At 38.9% G+C, this 22,583-nt stretch overlaps 1 protein-coding gene across 1 annotated transcript in view; it reads right to left on the bottom strand.

Annotated features, from left to right (window-relative positions):
- LOC114246927 (inositol polyphosphate-4-phosphatase type I A) overlaps positions 1-19,636 on the bottom strand; it is a 35,237-nt gene extending 15,601 nt beyond the window's left edge. Inside the window, exons 1-3 of the mRNA XM_028179688.2 lie at positions 19,210-19,636; positions 14,041-14,196; positions 1,162-1,353 (exon numbers count right to left, since the gene is read on the bottom strand). Of these exons, the coding sequence (XP_028035489.2) occupies positions 1,162-1,353; positions 14,041-14,196; positions 19,210-19,327 (466 nt within the window). The 5' untranslated portion in view covers positions 19,328-19,636. The remainder of the gene's footprint in view (positions 1-1,161; positions 1,354-14,040; positions 14,197-19,209) is intronic.
- Positions 19,637-22,583: the final 2,947 nt, after the last annotated feature.

Below are 22,583 nucleotides of genomic sequence, written 5' to 3'. Positions count from 1 at the left end.
CTAACAATCGCTGGGGCACAAAAGTACTGAAGTGGACACCTCGTACTGGACGTCGTAACGTGGGCAGACAGCCAACCAGGTGGACCGATGACCTGGTCAAAGTGGTCGGTAGAAAATAGATGAGAAAGACAAGAGACCAAAGAGAATGGGGTGCATTCGAAGAGACCTACACTCAGCATTGGGTGGACACGGGTTGAAGAAGAGAAAATGAAAGGTTTTTTAAAGTAAATACGTACATTTGCACCTATTCGCACCTATTATAGACATATCATCTTGTCTGTAGCACCTGGTGTTAAGTGGTTAGTGGACATCTACAACGTAAGTGCGCCACCCACCTTGAGATATAAGTTCTACGATCTCAGTATAGTTACAACGGCTGCCTCGCCCTTCAAACCGAAACGCATTACTGCTTCGCGGCAGAAATAGGCAGGGCGGTGGCACCTACCCGTGCGGACTCACAAGAGGTCCTACCACCAGTGAATATGGTGTCAAACATAACACATATCTGTAATTTTTTGATTATTAATACCCTTATCAAATTAGAGTTTCTTAATAGTTAATTTTGATAATTTAATTTTTTATAAAACCCTTTTGACTCGAACTACGTAATATGCATTTAATTTTCGCTGTCGAATTTCCCACCAGGTTTCTAAAACTCAGCAGCGTCCACATTATATTACAATTAAATACGAAATGCGTTTTTCATTAATGAAATGCGATACGTATATTAAAATAATTAAACGTTTTCACGGATATCTGCAATTGTTGCAATGATTTATATTTAATAGCAATATTTAAACTACTTTCTGTTTTTTTAATGTCTGATGGCACTAAATTTTATTACAAGACCTCGTCCTATTCCGACCATTGAAATCGTAAATCTTAATTTATTCAACGAAACATTACCAATACCAACTACGGAACTAAAGCGTAATCAATAAAATCCGAATGGTAGAATCGAAGCAAAAAAATTTAAATTTCAAATTATAATTTTTTTAATTTCATACCCAAAAATTTAGCGGTTTAATTTATTTAATTACAATTGCACCTTTGTTTGTTCGAAACATTAAAACGACGGATGACCTCAATGCGTAGATAAAGACACGATAAAGACGCAACATTATTATGTTAGCGTTATTAATTAATTTCAAAGAAGCTCACCGACAAAGATCCCCTTCTGCAGCCTGTAGTTAGTGATGTCGATGACTGGCCGAATGGCGTTGAGTCGGTCCTTCAAATCTTGAACTCTGGAGTGCATGTTGTCGTAGGAAGCTAACTGTATCGCTTTCAGCCAGAGAGTGCGCTCGGTCTCAAGAAATGTCGCCATTCTGTAACTGACTCCGCTGTCCCACACTGGAAAAGTGCTGACATCTACGTTACATAGATAGAGCAAAGACCGTTGTTCACACGCATTCTGTTTGTTCGTGTTAGAAACATTTTTTATTTTCTTTTTTTGCATCAGCATTTTGTTTTTTTGGACGTTGCATTATCTCTGTTTTTGTACGTTTTCTTGCATGCTAACAAAGTTTGTTGACCGCGCTAGTAAAAATCTTTATTTATGCATTTTTTTTCATGTCATCACTATTTGCGATTATGAAACACATATAAATACTGTATTAATTTTAGAACTTTATATACACAAAAAAGTGTATTTTTTTTTGCCCTCATACACAATTTTATATTTTATTAAAATGAGAAATGGACGAAGCCACGGGTAAAACAGAGAGTAACGATGCAAAAAAAGAATATATTGTCGGTCACTTTGAAATGTACGCCGCCTGTAGTTTCAATTTTACACTGTTGCGGGCAAAATGATTGCAATATGATACTTCCTCGTGATACTACAGAATAATATTTGTTTGAAGTTACCTATTATTCACAAAATATTGAATTGTTCACCATCAAAGGAAATGTTCGGTTCAAATAATGTTTAATCATCTAGATACAATTGGGCAAAAACAAAACATTAAAGTAAATTTTTCTCCTCTATATTTCAAGCCATTTTCAATTGTAAAAAAAATAATCGTATTTTCTTATCGTTTCATTAAAAAAAAAAAAACATGTTATTCTAAAAATGTTGTCCAAAAGGAAAGAGTTTAGAAGAAATTCTAGACATCAATAGAATATTTAAACGAGAACGATCAGAAGCGACCATTAGTTTAATTAAAATATGATTTCACAGCGTATTATAATACTCTACAAAGTGTCCCACGGGAAACAAAGTTGTTATCAACGTATAAATAGGATCCTTCAGACAACTCAGCAATATCATGTAGCAGCAAAATCTTCATGTTACGTTTACGACTTAATTAAAACCTTTTTGTAATAATAAACTAAAAAAATATATCGAGCGTTGCTACGTGAGGGGGCCCATGAACAAATAATGTGTTTAATATGGTTACTATCGTATTATATTTTTAGGTAGATCATTGTTTAGATGGTAGCTTGTGGAGAGTGTATATGTGTACTTAAAAAAATCTTAATTTCTCTCACAAAATGCGTCTGCATCATAAATTAAAAAACAGAATAATTTTTTTTATGAATTACATCAGAATATCTAAGTTACTGTTTACTTGACAAGTTTCGTTGGAAAAAGTAAACTGACTATTCTCTTGGGCTAGAAGGATTGCTGTTAGGCCAAAGGCCTTTCTAACTTCTCCAGCAAAGGTGGCCGAACACGCCTTTTTTTATTGCTTAGAAGGATGGACGAGCTCACGGCCCACCTAGTGTTAAGTGGTAACCGGAGTCCATAGACATCTACAACGTTATTCCGCCACCCAACTTGAGATATGAGCTTTAAGGTCTCACTTTTAACAGTACAACGGCTGCCCCGCCCTTCAAACCGAAACGCATTACTGTTTCGTGGCAGATATAGGCAGGGTGGCGGTACCTACCGGTGCGGACTCTAAAGCCATCCTACCACCAGTAATTACGCTCATTATAATTTAGCGGGTTTAATTTTTATTACACGATGTTATTCCTTCACCGTGGAAGTCAATCGTGAACATTTGTTAGATGCTTATTTCATTGGAAAAATTGGTACCTGCCAGTGGGATTCGATCACCGATACATCGCTACATACGAATGCACCGGACGTCTTATCCTTTAGGCCATGACGACTTCAGACTACTTCTTGGCTCAGCCAAGAGTGGTGGAGTTTGGTGACAGCCGTCTGAGCGCATCTAGAGGAGACCTAGCATCTCGAGGCAGCTGTTTATCATATAAATACCCATTCGTTCGCCCGAATTCGTTCTTCACTGATCACGTCTCGACGGCGATCATAAGATCTTCGAAACAAGTCGATGTGGAGGACTGCTTCCACCGCATCAGACTTTCCCCCGAACTTAGGGACCTCGTAAGAGTCAGAAACGCGGCAATCTGGGCCTACGATCGATATCCCACGGATTCAAACCGGACTCTGATGCGTCGCTTACAGCGGGAGGTCAAATCCCGCTTAAGCGACGCCCGAAACGAAAACTGGGATAGCTACTTAGAAGAACTCGCGCCCACTCACCAAGCATACTGGCGTCTAGCTAGGACCCTCAAGTCCGAAACTATCGCCACTATGCCGCCTCTCGTACGCCCCTCAGGCCAACCACCGGCTTACGATGACGATGACAAGGCAGAGTTGCTGGCCGATGCACTGCAAGAGCAGTGCACCACCAGCACTCAACAGGCGGACTCCGAACAAACCGAGTTAGTCGACAGGGAGGTCGAGCGCAGAGCTTCCCTGCCGCCCTCGGACGCGTTACCCCCCATTACCACTTCCGAGGTTAAGGAGGCGATCGATAGCCTACAACCGCGGAAAGCTCCCGGCTCCGACGGCATCCGCAACCGCGCGCTAAAACTGTTACCAGCCCAACTAATAACGATGTTGGCCACCATTTTAAATGCTGCTATGACGAACTGCATCTTTCCCGCGGCGTGGAAAGAAGCTGACGTTATCGGCATACACAAGCCGGGCAAACCGAAAAATGAAACCGCGAGTTACCGCCCCATCAGTCTCCTCCCGGCGATAGGCAAACTATACGAACGGCTCCTTCGTAAACGCCTCTGGGACTTCGTATCCGCGAATAAAATTCTCATAGACGAGCAGTTTGGATTCCGCGCCAGACACTCGTGCGTCCATCAAGTGCACCGCCTCACGGAGCACATCTTACTAGGGCTGAATAGGCGGAAACCCATTCCGACAGGAGCCCTCTTCTTCGATATAGTGAAGGCGTTCGACAAAGTCTGGCACAACGGTTTGATAAACAAACTGTATAACGTGGGAGTGCCAGACAGACTCGTGCTCATCATACGAGGCTACTTGTCGAACCGTTCGTTCCGATATCGAGTCGAGGGAACGCGTTCCCGGCCCCGTCACGTCACAGCCGGAGTCTCGTAAGGCTCCTCCCTCTCCCCGTTACTATTTAGTTTGTATATCAATGATATACCCCGGTCTCCGGAGACCTATCTGGCGCTCTTCGCCGATGACACCGCCATCTACTACTCGTGTAGGAAGAAGGCGTTGCTTCATCGACGACTTCAGACCGCAGCTACCACCATGGGACAGTGGTTCCGGAAGTGGCGCATCGACATCAACCCCAAGAAAAGCACAGCGGTGCTCTTCAAAAGGGGTCGCCCTCCGAACACCACGCTGAGCATCCCCCTCCCGACTAGGCGCGTCAACACCTCCGCCCCCGCCATTCGCCCAATCACGATGTTCGACCAGCCCATACCGTGGGCCCCGAAGGTCAAATATTTAGGTGTCACCCTCGACAGTAGGATGACATTCCGCCCTCACATCAAGACGGTACGCGACCGTGCCGCCTTCATTCTAGGACGTCTCTACCCGATGATATGTAGGCGAAGTAAAATGTCCCTTAGAAATAAGGTGACACTCTACAAAACTTGCATACGCCCCGTCATGACCTATGCAAGTGTAGTGTTCGCTCAGGCGGCCCGCACTCACTTAAAGTCATTCCAAATTATTCAATCCCGTTTTTGCAGGATAGCCGTCGGAGCCCCGTGGTTCGTCAGGAACGTCGACCTCCATGACGACCTGGACTTAGAGTCCACCAGTAAGTATATGCAGTCGGCGTCGATGCGCCACTTCGATAAAGCGGCACGACACGAGAACCCTCTCATCGTGGCCGCCGGTAACTACATTCCCGATCCTGCGGACAGAATGGAAAGCAGTCGACGTCGCCCAAAACACGTCATCTCGGATCCTCCCGATCCACTAACGGTGCTTCTAGGTACTTCAAGCACCGGTCACCGTTCTCGTCGAACCCGTCGCTTGCGACGAAGGGCTCGACGAGTAAATTAACTCTCAGACACAGCCCACTGAGTTTCTCGCCGGATCTTCTCAGTGGGTCGCGTTTCCGATCCGGTGGTAGATTCTGCAAAGCACGGCTCTTGCTAGGGTTCGTGTTAGCAAAGTCATCAGGTTTGAGCCCCGTGAGCTCACCTACAAAAGTTAGGGTTACGCTGATATAGCCTTTCAAGGCTCTCAGCTTAGGTAGGAAAAAAAAAAAAAAAAAAAAAAAACGAATTCGTAAAACTTGTGTTTGTGTTCCCAGTCTCACTTTTGTGATATAATAATCCGTGACGTTTTCAACTATTGTTTTGGTGGAGCACTGCAGAGGTGCGACACGGTTCATTAGTACGCTCGACACAGGCTCTATGCCCTTTCCAAGACATCGTTGCTTTAGCCCGAATACGGCTATCATTTAATAATTCAATCGTGAGATACAATTGTTTCGCTAAATGATCTACGATCGAAACTTATTCGAATTATATCGACTGGCAGATTGGATTTTTAGATTGACGGGCTCACTGCCCACTTGACGTTAAGAGGTTACCGGAGCTCATAGACATCTACATCGTAGATGCCGCCACCCATGTAGAAACCTGATTTCTAAGTCTCCGTTTTATACTATAGTATAGGTTTGTATTTCTAAAATAATACAGTCATCGGTAACCAAAAAAATAGAGAATTTGACACGTCGGAAATAACATAATAGCATTTAAAAAAGCGAAACTAAGCCGTAAAAGTGTAAAAAGTGGTATTTTTTTAGGTAAATTGGTGTTTTTTTTTCACTACGTTTTTTTTTACTAGCTTAGATGGGTGGTCTACAACGTAAACGCGCCACCCAATAAGTTCTAAGGTCTCAGTGTAGTTACAACGGCTGCCCCGCCCTTCAAACCGAAACGCATTACTGCTTCGCGGCAGAACTAGGCGGGGTGGTGGTACCTACCCGTGCGGACTCACAAGAGGTCCTAACGTGTTCCTAAACCATTCATCTAACTGTGATAAAACTTAGTACAGTCATGACAACCATGTCATGGAAGTTTTCTGTCACACTATCACCGTACGGCACGTGGTGACAACAAATGGGTTTCCATCTCTCTATACAGAAGAGGGCCCTTCGGATTGTCGATAATCTCATTCTCACGGATCGTTTGAAACCTCTGGGTCTGCGGAGGGACTTCGGTTCCCTCTGAATTTGGACCGTATGTTCCATGGGGAGTTCTCCGAGGAATTGTTTGAGATGATACCATCATCTCGTTTTTACCATGGCACCGCCCGCCCGCGGGGTAGAGTTCGTCCATACTACCTAGCGCCACTGCGGTCATCCACAGGGCATTTCCAGAGATATTTTTTGCCACGTACAATCTGGTTTTGGAATGAGCTCCCCTCCACGGTGTTTCCCAAGCGCTATGAGATTTCTGTAGATTTACGACGAAAGGAAATATCTTCCACCGGGCAGGTGATATTGGACCGACGGTCCGATGTTTTTTTTCCTACCTAAGCTGATGGTCTTGAGAAACCATATCAGCGTTACGGGGCGAGCAGGTGAGCTCAAGGGGCTCAAACCTGACGTTGTTGCTAACACGAACCCTAGTCGTGCTTCGCAGAACCTACCGCTGGATCTGAACACGACCCACTGAGAAGATCCGGGAAGAAACTCAGTGGGCTGTGTCTGTGGGTTAATTTACTCGCCGAGCCCTTCGACGGTTCGACGAGAACGATGACCGATGCTTGGGGTACCTAAAAGCACCTTTAGTAGATCGAGAGGATCTGAAATGACGTGTTTTGGGCGACGTCGACTCTATAATTCGGTATGCAGGATCCAGGATGTAGTTACCGGCGGCCACGATGAGAGGGTTCTCGTGTCGTGCCGCTTTATCGAAATGTCCGAATATCTTTTTTTTTCTTACCTATGCTGATGGCGTTTTATCAATATGGCACATTAATACCGACTGTAGATGGTTACTAATGGACTCTAGGTCCAGATCGTCGTGAAGGTCGACGTTCCTGACGAACTACGGGGCTACAACGGCTATCATACAAAAACAGGTTTGAATGCTTTGAAGGGGTTTCAAGTTTGTGCGGGCCGCGTGAGCGAACACTACACTTGCTTAAGTCGTGAGTGGGCGTATGCAAGTTTTGTAGAGTGTCACCTTATTTCTAAGGGACAATTTACTTCGCTTGCAAATCATCGGATAGAGACGTCCTAGTACAAACGCGTCTCGGTCGCGTATCGTCTTTATGTGGGGGCGGAATGTCATCTGTCGAGAGTGGCGCCTAAGTATTTGACCTTCGGGGCCCACGGTATGGGTTGGTCGTACATGATTATGGAGCGAATGGCGGAGGTGTTTACGCGCCTATTCGGGAGTGGGATGCTCGAAGTGGTGTTCAGAAGGCGACCCGTTTCGAAGAGCACCGCTATGCTTTTCGTGGGGTTGATGTCGATGCGCCACTCCCGAAACCACTGTCCCATGGTGGTTGCTGCGCTCTGGAGTTGCCGATGCAATAACGACTTCTTCCTACACGAATAGTACATAGCCGTGTCATCGGCGAAGAGCGCTAGATGGGTCTCCGGAGACCGGGGTATATCGTTGATATACAAACTAAACAGTAACGGAGAGAGAGCGGAGCCTTGCGGGACTCCGGCTGTTACTTGATGGGGGCGAGAGCGCGTTCCCTCAACTCGATATCGGAACGAACGGTTCGACAAGTAGATTCGTATGATAAGCATCCGAATGTTGTTGTTCGGAACTTGTATATATGCAAACTTATATTGAAAATGTCGTAAGCGAAATTCGGGCGTCTGTCGAATACCTTGTGTTCTGTGATGGCTATTCTTCAAATGAGGCTTGTGGAGACTATTAAACGGTAGGCAGCTGCTTGGCTCTGACCCTGGCATTGCTGTCGTTCATAAGCGACGGTAACCACCCACCATCAGGTGAGCTGTATGCTCGTCTGCTTACACGGGTAAAAAAAAACATATAGTTAGCGAAAGTGACAGCTGGACGTACCCGATTTGTACTAGTTATTGTATAATTAAAATTATAATAGGTTTGTGACCGCGGGACACAGCGTATACGTTTAAAAAACGTCAGTAACTTGTTTTTACTAAAACATTATTATTTTTGTGTAGCGCTGTTTTTAAATAAATTTCTAATAATAAATATAACTGGGAACAAGTCACACACGAGGTCATCCGTCCCCAAATTAAGATTCCCTTTGTTATGGATACTAGAGACTGGCATAATATATATATATTTATATACAGTGTTGGTCATATAATTAGAAACACTTCTTTTGAATAAAAAAAGTATAATTTCAACGTAAAAATGTTCGTAGAAAATATACACTTTCAATAATTAATAATAATGCAATAATATAACCACTCAAAAAAAAAACTCATAGTCATATTCAACTCAACTCAACTTACTTTTAATTACAATATGAGTCTAACACATGTACGAGTATATTTTCTGTGACTGGCCGCTTGGACGCCTAATTACAAACATTTTAAAAAAGCATCCATAGCTCGTTATTTTTTTGAAATTGTTTATTTCGCCTGATGACCCGAGAAACGTCTCGTCAAGACTGATACGCCGAAGATTAGTGGAAGCTAAATTGTTTGGAAGAACCTCTCGAGAAGTACGCTTCTTACCAAGCAAAACCGAGAGAAGCGATTATTATTATTCGCTAAAAAATTTAATTGGACGGTACGAGAATGGAAATAAATAATAGTTTTAAAAAACTAAAATTTTTTTTCATTTTTACAATAAAATCATTTTTTCTTACACTATTTTCAATTCAAATTTATTAAAATTTATTTTCTATTTTTTAGTCGGATTGTCTATAAAATCGTATTTTGTTAGTTTTTTTAAACTATTATTTATTTTTCATTTTTAGTTGTATTTCAATTTTTTTTTCAATTTTATTTTTTTAGTATTGAATTGTCATCGTCCTTAATAAGTAAAGCAAATTTCGAGTTAATCCGACGTTTTGAATGGGGTCAAAATCATGTTCAAAGATTCCATTACAAACATACATACATCTGAAGCGAATAAAAGCGTATTAAAAAGTGTTATTTTCAGATGAAACAAAAATAAGTATGGTAAATTCCGATGGAAATTTGTATGTTAGACGTCCTATAGGTAATGCTTTTAATTATAAATAGGTACACAAGGAGTATAGTCAAGCACGACGGCGGTAAGATTAAAGTTTGGGGGTGTTTTTCCGGATGTGGAGTTGGACCCGTTCGGAAGATTGAAGGTACAATGCATCCATGGCAATACAAAAATATCTTAGAGCCCACAATGATTCCCTACTCGGACGATAATTTTCCTGTAGCCTGGATCTTTCAGCATGACAATGACCCTAAATATACGGACAATAGCGTCAAATGTTTCCTTAGTGAACAGCGTATATCTAGCGTTTTAGACTGGCCAGCAAATAGTCCGGATTTAAACGGATTTTTTTCTACGTATGCTGATAGCCTTGAGAGGCTATTTCAGTTTATCCTTGACGTGTAGGTGAGCTCACGGGGCTCAAACCGAGTGTGTTGCTAGCACTGGCCCTAGCAAGAACAGTGCTTCGTAGAATCTACCACTGGATGGGAAACTCGACCCACTGAGAAGATCCGGCGAGAAACTCAGTAGGCTGTGTCTATGGATTAATTCACTCGTCGAGCCCTTCGTCGCAAGCGACGGGTTCGACGAGGACGGTGACCGGTGTTTGTGGTACTTAAAAACACCGTTAATGGATCGAGACGATTCATAATGGCGTGTTTAAGCCGACGTCGACTGCTTACCATTCGGTCCACAGGATCGGGTATGTAATTCCCGGCGGCCACGACAAGAGGGTTTTCATGTCATGCCGCCCTTTCAAAGTGGCGCAATGATGCCGAAGTAGATACTTACTGAGTAAAGCTCCAGGTCATTATGGAGATCCACGTTCCTTAGGAACCTTACGCCACTAATTATTAACTATAACTGTTGGTAGGCTGTGGATAGTAGATATTTCTTAAATAACAATACTAATTACTAATACTTAAAAATACATTGTTTTTTATACTTTTTTGTTGTTGTTTCGAATTAGTTGACCATTATTGTTCATACCTTAAAACTGATTTAAATGTTTGTCCGTAATGTAATATTGAAACTACACTTGAGAAGTGAGATTTATATTGTTTTTCTAATAAATGATAAATCGTTGAACATGTTGTTGTCCTATTTATTGTTTAATTTCAAAATAAAAACGATTGCGGTGAAGTATCTTACATAATGTCAAGGACCGTTGATAGTGTTTCTAATTATACGACCACCACTGTATATACTGTATGTATTATTTTAATATATTATTATACATATATAATATAAACACCCAGACAATGAAAAAACAAACCTGTTCATCATACAAATGTTTGTCCGGTGTGGGAATCAAATCCACGACCCTCGCAACAATCAGGGGCGCTAACTACTACACCACCGAGACAGTCAAAATAGTTAGTCATAGAAATAAGTTTCCAAAATGATATTGTAGTGGTTTAGTTGCTAAGCTTTTACCTCGGTTATCTATACAGGGTGTTACAAAACTACCGACGTAAAGCCGAAAGGAGGTTAAACGGGGCCTTATAACGAGTCCATTCACAATACTTAAGAACCGTAGTAACGCTGTATATCATACCCCAAAAAAATAAAATACATTAAAATATTATTTTCACTGATGTGCAAACCCTATTTCAGTAAAATCAAAGAATAAACTGCGCAGAATTTCTACTCGAAACAGTAGTAGGATATCGATTAGAAGATTTGAAATTGTAAGCATATATTTTTTTCCAACTTGAAATTTTTTGAAGCCAGCACTTGAGTATAATGACATTCTTGTACTGAAGTAGCAAACATTTATCAATGAAAAATAGAAAAACAATAAAGTAGACAAATATTAGGTAAAAAAGGTATGTAGTAGGCCTTTCTGTTAAATAATCTGGTTCCCTGACATGACAGCTTACTAGGGTTGACAAAATTTTTGGCTTTGATAATTAATTATATTTTTTTTTTTTACAGGGTATTTTGTAACACGTTGTATATGAATACCTGAAGCAAAAGCTTTGTACCCCTTGTTACGAAAATTGAGCGGGCGGAGGAGTTTGAAATTTCCCACACTTATAGAGATACATTAAATCAATAAAAAAAACATTACACACACCCACACACGCGCGCGCATATTTCGTTTATTGTCAAAGTTTTGTTATTGTTTAAAGTCGGTGGTCCATAATAATGTTTTAACTTATAATCTCATTTAATTTTAGTCGAATTTCGACTACCCGGGGACCACTTTTATTTAATATGGCACATACATGGGAACTACAGAGTTCATGCGGCAGAAATGCGAATGTTGAGATGGATGTGTGAAGTGGCAAGAATGGACAAGATAAGGAATGAGTAAATCAGAGGAAGTGTGAAAGTAGCCCTAGTAGGTAATCAACAAATTAAAGAGCGGACAATTAGCGTGGTATGGACATGTGATGCGTAAAGAAAATGCATGTGACTAGGAGATGTATGGAAATGATAGTGCAAGGTAGAGGGGGAAGAGTTCGACCGAAGAAGACATGGATGGAGTGTCTTAATGACTTTATGAAAAAGAGAGGGAATTGATAGAAGAGAAAGGAATAGAAAAATATGCAGTGCCGACCCCACCTAGTGGGATGAGCTGGAGAAAAAGAAGAAAGATACAGGCGAACTATATCACCTGGTGATAAGCAGTCAACAGAACCCCTAACCATCACAATAAGTCCCAAAATGCATAGCATAACAATCGTCCTAGTCTTCGAACCGAAATGCATGTCTGCTTCGCGGGAAAGAAACGGGCATGGTGGTACCTACCAGCCCTAGCTTACATACGCCTTACCACTAGTAAAATCTACCTCGTGCATGTTTCCTGAAACCCGTCAGCCCTAACTCATTGAGCCCCCTGAACCTCCACCAGAGCAATAATAAATAACCTAAATAAAAACGTTCTTTAACAATGCAAAACAGAAATCGTTTCTTTAATTTGCACAAACTGCAAAATGACGTTTTCCCACATTACTTGCCGCGCAATAGTTTAACACGTTCAATAGATCACATTTCAGTCTTTAGTTTATTGCACAATTGTAAGATATCGAGTAAGAGTAAACATTTTCGTCGTTTAGGTCGTTTTTGAAATAAGCTGTAAGAGCTTTTCGACCAGTAAACTGAGCCCGTGGTCACGTAACCTAAACGAAATCACCCTCCTGACACATGGTGTCGATGTCACAAACTGCATTAGGATAATGGACGTCCTGCTCTTAAAAAGTACGAGTAATTTATCAAAAAAAATGTCGTACTTTTTAATTTCATTTAGCAATAGAACATGCTTTGATTTCCACCACAGAAAAGGTATTGCAAAGAAAACAAAGGCGAAATATTATATTAGTCTCTAAAAGTGATATTTTCCAAACAATCGCTGGATGAATATGATTTTAATTAAAAAAAATATAAATATGAAAATGATGTATATCAAAGTCATCAATGGTGCAAAGCGAATTAAGATAAGAATGGCCTACCTATTTACCATGTAACACACCTAAAGCCATACAGAAATCCCCTATAACAAAATTTACCTGTTGCCTGAAAGGGGTTTGTTCATAAAGATTGCTTCTGGTTTTTTTTTCCTACGTTTATTGGTGGTAAGTTGGTTGTGAAACCGCATCTAGCGCTGTTCGGACTATTTCTGTCGCAAAGTGGTTAGGCGTTCCAGTTTCTACAGCGTAAATGCGCCACCCACCTTGAGATATAAGTTCTAAGGTCTCAGTATAGTTACAACGGCTACCCCACCCTTCAAACCGAAACGCATTACTGCTTCACGGCAGAAGTAGGCAGGGCGGTAGTACCTAGTCGTGCGGACTTACAAGAGGTCCTACCACCAATAATTACGCAAATTATAATTTTGCGAGTTTCATTTTTATTACACGATTTTATTCCTTCACCGTGGAAGTCGATCGTGAACATTTGTCAAATACGTATTTCATTAGAAAAATTGGTACCCGCCTGTGGGACTCGAACACCGTTGCATCGCTAGATACGAATGCACCGGACGCCTTATCCTTTAGGCCGCGACGACTTCAAAATGTACGTACATAGACTTAACAATGAAGCATAAGCTATCCGACTAAGCCATTGAAAATAGCTGTTTGTTAGCCCAGAACGTGAATAAAGTTCTTTAAAACAATTATGAAAAGTATTGTGTCAAAATGATTTGTAATTAACAATTGTTTTAACAAGGACAAGCTTCTTAATAAATCACTCACGAATTTTATCGAAACAATATCGGTCTATAGACACCTCACCGATCCTGTGGTTAACGACTTTTTGACTGACTCGGTGGTCCAGTAGCAAGGACTTCTGACTGCTAGATCGAGGGTCGTGGGCTGGATTCTCACATCAAACAAACATTCGTGTGATGTACAAGTTTGTATGCTCTTATTCTGGGTAGTGAATATGTAGGTCTAATTTCGATTCACAGTCCCCGAGAACGAATATTTCTTAAATAAACGATTTTTTTTCTATTATCGTGTGTTTTCAGTTAACATGACACAGGAAAAACAATAACTTCATTGTGAAAAGTGTTCACTTCATTTTTTTTATATTTAAATTGATTTTATTCTTCTTACTAGCTCATCGTGTAACGAGTAAGCCTTTAAAACGTAAAAATTCGATTTTTATAATACTTACCGATTTGAAAAGGCCAATGTCCGTTTTCGTCTTGCGATTGTAGTTTTACTTGATGATTGCCCAAAATTATCACGCCCATTGGTTCATACCAGGGTTCCGGGCCTTTTAAGTAGAAGAGTAGATTGCCTCTAAGACGAAACCACCGAACTGTTGACCCTGAAATTGGTGAAAGTTAATATATAATAGAATGTAATAAATCTGTAGGTATAACGACGAAAGGAAGATCTTCCACCGAGCGGGTGATATTGCCGATGGTCTCAATGTCGTTGTTCGAAACTTGTATATATGCATCCAAATGTCGTAAGTAAGATTCAGGCATTTGTCTAAAATATAGTGTGGTATGATGGCTACCACTACAAGTCTATCAATTAAGACTTAAAAAATACCTTGACTATATTCTTTATTTGCGCGACCTTCCACTACGAAGTAGGAATTCAATGGGAAGCGTGTGTGATGTTGTCGTGACCTAGAGGATAAGACGCCGGGTATACCCGAGCGGTGCGGCTATACCAGGGTTCAAAACTGATACCAATTTTTTTTAAATTAACTCTTTGTTCTTGATAGACTTTCAGAATCTACGAATAACATCTAGTAATCTGCGTCTCAATAAAGCGTATTATCCCGCACGGGTATCTACCACTGCCCCAATAATATCTGCAGAAAACATTCATGCGTTTCAGTCCCGAATAATTAGGACAGCCTCTATTCTATACAATCCAGAATTAGACCTCATGTCTCGAAGTGGGTAGAGTCATTCAAAAGAATTTCCCTAACCATTTATAACCAGGGTAACGTAAGCTCATTCTACTTTATGTGATCACTTAAAGGGATCACTTATATGATTGAGAGGTTACTATAGTACACATACACTCAACTCGGATTATAGCAAGTAACAAGGCAATTCATAAGATCACTGCGGCAATTTGACGCTCTATTGTCAGGTCAACGTCCTACTTTCCTCAGAGACAGACATACAAAGTAGATATTACCCACCTATAAGCCACAAAAAACAAAAATTGTCTACCTATATCAATAATGAAACAAATCAATCATCACATCACGTATTGGTGTTAGGGCACCTCGTAAGCCCGCACGGGTAGGCACCACCACCCTACCTATTTCTACCGTGAAGCAGTAATGCGTATCAGTTTGAAGGATACAATAGCTATTGTAAAAACTGCGACTCAGAACTCATATCTCAAGGTGGGTGGCGGCATTGACGTTGTTGATGTCTATGGGCTCCGGTAACCACTCAACACGATGTGGGCCGAGAGCTCGTCCACACATATAATCAATAAAAAAATCAAGGTACAATTATGAAAAAAATCTTACGAATACCAACTTCAACTAAGTAACTTCTCGTTAAATATCGGTCTAAAAATGATAATCAAAACGTATACAGCCATCGTTATATACTCTTGATGAATTCAGAAATATCTGTCTAGTGATCAGTCAGATAATAGATATCCCTAATATCCATTCTTCCCTTTTCCTTGGACTCTAACCCACTAAACAATGACACGTGTAAATTACGCATTTTAAATTTTGAACTATTCTATTTTTATTTATGTACCTAACACAAAAGATTTTTTTAAATATTATACAAAATAATTCCTCCAAGTGATCAAGACATGATCATCTGAAATCATACCTAGTAAAAGTTATGAAGGTTTCATAATTAAGGTATGTTTGTTCCTTTATTTTTATTTATTTATTATACTTCATGTATCTATTACATTGGTGAATTTAATGCCTATGGCATTTTCTACCAGCCAACCACTACAGAGGAAATAATGGTATGTAGGTGAATAATTGAAACATAAATTACACACATAAATACATATAACTATACTTGAGACCTTAGAACTTATATCTCTACTCAACTATTAATTATGTGTGGAGAAGATGGAGTGATGCATAGTGATAAATAGATAGACAAGCATATGAGTCACTGTTTGCTATTATTACAGAACTATCAGCACAACGAATATAAACATTTTTTTTTTATACATTTTATTGTCAAACCGTATTTCTATATTTATAAAGTTGACTGGGTTTTGACAATAACCAGGGACAGCATTGCAAAAACATGATTATTTAATTAATTTAAATTATATAGTTTATTTTTTCTCACTTATCATATTCATAATTTAAAAAATTTAATACACCCTTTTTAATTCTATTACATGTCATTTCTCTTTTAATGCAGAGGTGTTAGTAATCAACAAAAAAACAAACTAGTACATTTAGAAGCATATGGTCTATTTGAAATAATAGTCTCACAGCCTTCCAAACTGGAACATTTGCTTAGCTGCAAAAATAAATTGAGCGGTGATACCAATTCTGGCTGACCCACAACATGGATTTTATAGGTTTGATTTATTATAGATTACAGAATCTCTTCAGAACAATTGATGAATGATAAGAATAATCTGATGAATATAATGAAAATCCATTATTTTCTTCAAAATTCTGTATTAATGAGATTGCTTTTGCACCAACTCATGAAGGCACACAGCATAGCTTAATTGCGATGATCTATTTAAATACTACAATTACATTAAAATGTACTTTTAAAAAAGTTCCTTTCGTATTTGAAAATTCTGGCTTTGGAAGAACTCCCCTCCACGGTGTTTCCCAAGCACTATGACATGTCCTTCTTCAAATGATGCTTGCAGAGAGTACTTAATGGTAGGCAGCAGCCTAGCTCTGCCCCTAGCATTGCTGACGTCCATGAGCGATGGTGACCACTTACCATCAGGAGGGCCGTATGCTCATCTGCCTAGAAAGGCAACAAAAAAAAACATTTACACATGTGAGTGTCTAATAATCTGACACTAATCTTTAAATAATATAGTGTCAAAAGTTACCAACCAACCTTCTAACAAATGTTTTAGTAAATTGTGCCTGTCTAATTACAATGTAAATAAGACAAATAAAAACAAAGGCCACCTGCATATTTTCAACCTATAGCAGCTATTTTCACAACATTATGTCTTTTGGTGTTTTGCTATCACACAAAGTTGTAGATATTAGGATTTTTTTATATTGCAAAAGAGTTAAGATTAAGAGATTCTGCAATTCGATTAGGCAAGCTTATAAAGAAATTAGTGGGCTCAGAAGTACATCACATTTTGTTGTTGCTAACATCATGTGGGTCTACTGAAATTTAAATTTTCATAGTCAACACAATGAAATATGTTGAATAAGCACTATAAATAAAATGAAACTTGGTATTTAATTTGTCTACAAAAATTAATAACTCACTCCTTGGCCAGAGCATAATTTGTGACAACAAAATCTGCAGGATTATATAGAATTTTAAATTAAACAATATTCAAGTTCAAATTTTTTGCTGAGGTCTATATACTTAGTCTGGCCATAAATACTGTTACAAAGGAAGACAAAAAAAATGTATGGCAAATAACATTTATTACTTTTGCAGTGTGTTAATTTAATACATAAATATAAAACAATTTAAAGTGTAAAAAGCTTATTCGACGTGGTCTCCATTGGCTGCAGTACAGTCCTTTAAACGTTGAGGACAGTTATCAATAGAAGCACTCACTCTTTCCATGAGAAAAATTTTCACTGCCAATAGCACGGATTGTGGGACTCCAAATTATCATGGCGTTTAGAGCAAGCGGTACTCTCTAAAACTGACCATAAATCATAATCCAGCGGATTAAAATCGGGAATAAACGACGGCCAGTCTTCAGCTCTGATGAAGTCCGAAACATTCGTTTCCAACTAAGACTGCGTAAACCGAGCTTTATGACCTGGCGCCGAGTCTTGCTGGAAGGACCATTCTTGATTATTGAACATGGTGTTGTTAAGGGGCTTACACTTGTGCCGATGTTTTGATACCTTTTTCACCAAAGTATGGCCCAGTCACTCCTTCATAGCTAATACCCCACCAAACCATCACTGAAGTCGGATAGTGCCTACGTTGCACTCTATCGACTAATTGGGAAGCTTCCTTAGAACTTTGAGCATAAATACGATCATTTTGTTTGTTAAAATGTTGCTCAATTGTAAAAAATTTCTCATCCGTAAAAAAAAATTTTCTATGACCTCCCTTTGCGTACTGTTTCAGTAGTTGTTTCGATTTTACCACCCTATTCTCTTTTAAATTATCAGTTAAGAAATGACCAGTACGTCTTTTATAGGCTGCAAGTCCTAAGTCATCTTTTAAAATACGCGACATGGTTCTAGGTGCTATCTTCATCTCCCGAGATAAAATCTTTTGCTTTCAGACAGGATTTCTTCGAATTCTTTCCCTTACTGCTTTGACCACCTTTTTCGTACGAACACTACGTGGACGGCCAGATCTTTTTCTGTCACAAACAGAGGAAGTCTCATTGCACCTATTAATAGCACTGTACACAAACATTTTACTAATACAAAGTGTATGGAGAGTTTTAAAAATTGCATTTGGCTCCATACCTACTTTGTGTAATGCAATCACAGTATCACCCCACTCCATTTTAATATCGCAAAATATTATGCAATGTATTGGCGCCAAAATGAGAAAACTCAATGAGCAATCATATAAAAATGACAGATTCCAAATTCAAATGTAATATTTTGTTTATTTTTAATTGTAACAGTATGTATGGATAGACTAAGTATAATATATACAGGCAGTATCAATGTTAACAAGCTAATTGAAAACAGTCTTGAATTCATGCACTATATGATAACATTTCAAACAAAGTTTTTAATGCAGTTTTTTATTTCAGTTTTTCTAATTCAAGGCATAATTACTACATTAATCAACAAAATCATATTCATGATGAACATAATAATATATTTAAGAAAGAGCAAGACTGAATATCTTATGGATTTTTTTTCAGTTTTAGAAACTGCTTTCCAAATCTGCAGTAAAATCATGATGATTTAATATAGCCTCCTAAAAAGTCCCACTTAAATCAAAAATATATTGGTTCTATAACATTTTATCTCACTAAGGATAAATTAATCATATGTAAAATTTAATGTCACTAATGTGTGGGTGTGCGTTTAAAAGACTGTGTAAATCTTCATAATTAGCTTTAGTATGTGTAAAATGTGTAAAAAAAAATAAAGAGTTAGTGAGGTAGGTATTTGCTTGGAAAAAACTGCTGTGGATTATTTATGCTTTATGCGCATTATCGAAGGGCCACTGACCTTCAGATCTACGGAAGAATCCGTCCTGTCTCTCCCTCATGACTAGCACACCCTCGCGGTCGAAGTTCTGCGACGTCTGCGAGGCCAGGGCCACCAGCTCCTGCTTGTTATACCTCATCTTTCACTCATCACACGTCTAATTTAAGATATATTTTCTTTAATCAATAAACTACACTCTGACCAATATCGGCCGTATAACAGTTCGACTTCGAACATTTGTGATAGTAATTATTGGGATATATAATTATTGTACTCCTACAATATCTTTATAATACATATTGTAACCGAAAATTTCTGTTCTTATTTTAATTTTATTATCGTAATTGTACTATATTTTCAGTTATATTTTCATTTTCTAAAAAATCTCTACCGTTCCCTTTAAACATACAATTTTTTTTTCATCGTACTTATTTGGTCCTAACATGATTTTTTTTTTGTGACAGCTGACTTAATTGACTTTAATACTACATAGTATTTGACGTCATTGTTTTTTTTTATACATAGACAGCTGACAAAGAGTATAGTAGTGGAAAGAGTAGACAAGCTCAGTTATGAAAATGTGGAATTGTGGTTAGTATAGTCGGATTTTTAATTAGACGAAGCCAGCTGACAGTAGCTAATGTCACTTTGTGAAATAATGTTGCTATATTTAAAGTAATAGTGATGCGTTCAGTTCTCGTTCAATCACATAAATGAACAATGAGTGTGAAGAGTTACTCATTAATTTCAAACTATAAAAGAATATTATTTATATTTTACAATAAAATTGTATTAAAGTGATCCAATATAATAATATGTTACTAGTAGTATGTAACTACAATCAGTTTTTTTTATTTTCATTACCTATGTACCTATAATTGTTATATTTTATACATCTATAGTTTCAACTATATGATGCATTGGAAATAGGACAGTCTTACAAGCTTCCTCGCAATGTTTTTCTTAATGTTTAAAACACTCGGTATTCAGTACAGGTAGATACCATAGGAACATAATGTTTCGTCGAAAACTCGTTGGTATGTACAAAGCACGGCTAAAATTCGAACCCCGTGCCCGATATCGGCAGTTCGGCACACTAACTATTCACTAGACAATCGAGGCAATTTCATTAATTCAGGAGTTTTTTCAATCGTTCACTTTGTCACAACACTATTTTTATTTCATCAAAAACTGACAACACAGTAAACGTCAGTTTACTTCGTCTAATAAAAAATCCGACTATAGTTTTTTACCACAACATTTTTTTATTTAGTAATATTCAGCAGCATTTTAATAAAACCTTATGCACGTAAACATCATACTGATAGAGAAGTTTGGTAATAACTATTAAGTGATCATTCAATCTACGACAGCTGCTTGCAACTAACCTTCTTAATACCAATATTAGGGTTGCTAATCGATGAAATAAACTATTAATATTTAAGATTACGAATTCAACATCAATAACCAAATATAAAAGGAATTCATAAATTAAAAGGTCTACACCCAGAGGTATTATTTTATATCGAATAATATTAGGTCCTTAGGAAATAATTAACGTTTTTTGTACTGGCCACTTTGATCTGAAATATCTCTTCTTTGGTTAAGAAATTCAATTTTCAAAATTCATTTAGCTGGTACATTTGAGTTTTGAAAACAGTTATTCATTTGTTTTTTCCTAATTATTTTTTCTTTGGCGTTGTTTATTACCTCACACAACATGAAAAAATGAAATATCAGTATATTTACGCGTACAAATTTTACCATGGCACCAGTGCTGCAGAAACAGCTCGAAGGATTAATGATGAGTACGGTGCTGGTTTACCAACCTCGTGGACGAACGGAGACCGTGAAGAATTGAAGGCTACTGTGGAGGCTGATCCATCACAAAGCACTTCAGAGATAGCTGCAGGCTTCGGGGTAAGTGATAAAACTGCATTAATCCCCTTGAAGCAAATCGGGAAAGTAAAAAAACTTGAACAATGGGTACCTCATGAATTGAGTGAATCGAACTTGCAAACACGCGTCGACTGCTGTGTTACTTTGTTCAACCGATACAGTAATGAAGAGATTTCAAATCGAATCATTACTTATGATGAAAAGTGAATACTGTACGATAATCAAGCGCTCGTCGCAATGGCTAAACCCTGGAGACCCAGCCAAGTTCTGCCCTAAACGAAAATAATTGATTCAGAAAAAGTTACTTGTGAGTGTTCGGTGGACTAGCACCGGTGTTGTTCACTACGGCTTTCTAAAAGGTGGCCAAACGATTACAGCAAATATTTATTGTCAGCAACTGTAAGCCATAAAGGAAGAACTAGCTGCAGCAACTACCAAGAATAAACAACTAAACTAATAAACAACCGAGATTGGTCAATCGCTCTAGCTATGCCACTGCTGCTTCACTACAACGCAAGACCACACACTGCACAACAAATAACCACAAAGTTAGATGAGCTACAATTGAAGTGTCTGCGACATCCACCATACTCCCTGACTTTGCTCCAACAGATTACAATTTTTTCCGGGATTTGGACAACTTTTTACAGGGAAAAAAATTCAACTTCGATGCGGCAGTCCAAACCAACTTCAAAGTGTTTATTGATTCTCGCGCTGATTAACTGTCCTTACGGATCCATCAGATCCAATAACCTTTGCATTAGACGCCTTCAGCTCTAACACTAGGAGGGTTAGGGACCCCGGTAACCGTACTCGTCGAACTCGACAAAGAGTTCGCCGTGCAACCTTTTTTATTTTCTTTTTTTTTTTTTTTGCAACCTAACCCTTGAATCGGCTCGCTGAGTTTCTCGCCGGATCTTCTCAGCGGGTCGCGATTCCGATCCGGTAGTAGATTCATTCGCGAAACAGCTGCTCTTGAGCTGTTAGGTCTCCTTCGGAGGTGCTCGGGCATCTGTTAACAAATCCTACCCCTCTCGGCTGAGCCTTTGTTCGCCCACTTGTCCACGTGAAACTGATAAGGCCTCCGGGCCACCGTTGAAGCTACTGAACCATACATCCGATTGACTTGAAACTTGGTATCCATGTAGAAAATACATGTATTTAAGAATAGGCTAATATTTATATGAGTGTTGGACTCCCTACACCAGTTGCGGGGGCGTTAACCGATGACAATCTTTGTGGGGGTGAGAAATAATAATGTTAATTTTAAATGCCCAGCGAAGCGGACGGGTACAACTGGTTACGTATATAATTATGTAAGGTTATACAGAGCAACTTTTGTATTTCGATTTTATTAGTGGACAACGACCTCTACCGCCATATTCCAACTTACGGATTTCTAAACGATTTCTTTATATTACAGCAACAAAACAATAAACGAACAAATAACCAAGTTTATTGAAAAAATGAAAAAAAAAATCTGTAATAACATTATT

Source organism: Bombyx mandarina, chromosome 01 (assembly GCF_030267445.1).
Source record: "Bombyx mandarina strain Sakado chromosome 01, ASM3026744v2".
Lineage (NCBI taxonomy): Eukaryota > Metazoa > Arthropoda > Insecta > Lepidoptera > Bombycidae > Bombyx > Bombyx mandarina.
The sequence above is the reverse complement of the archived record's forward strand: the minus strand, read 5'-3'. Positions and strand labels throughout refer to the sequence as shown.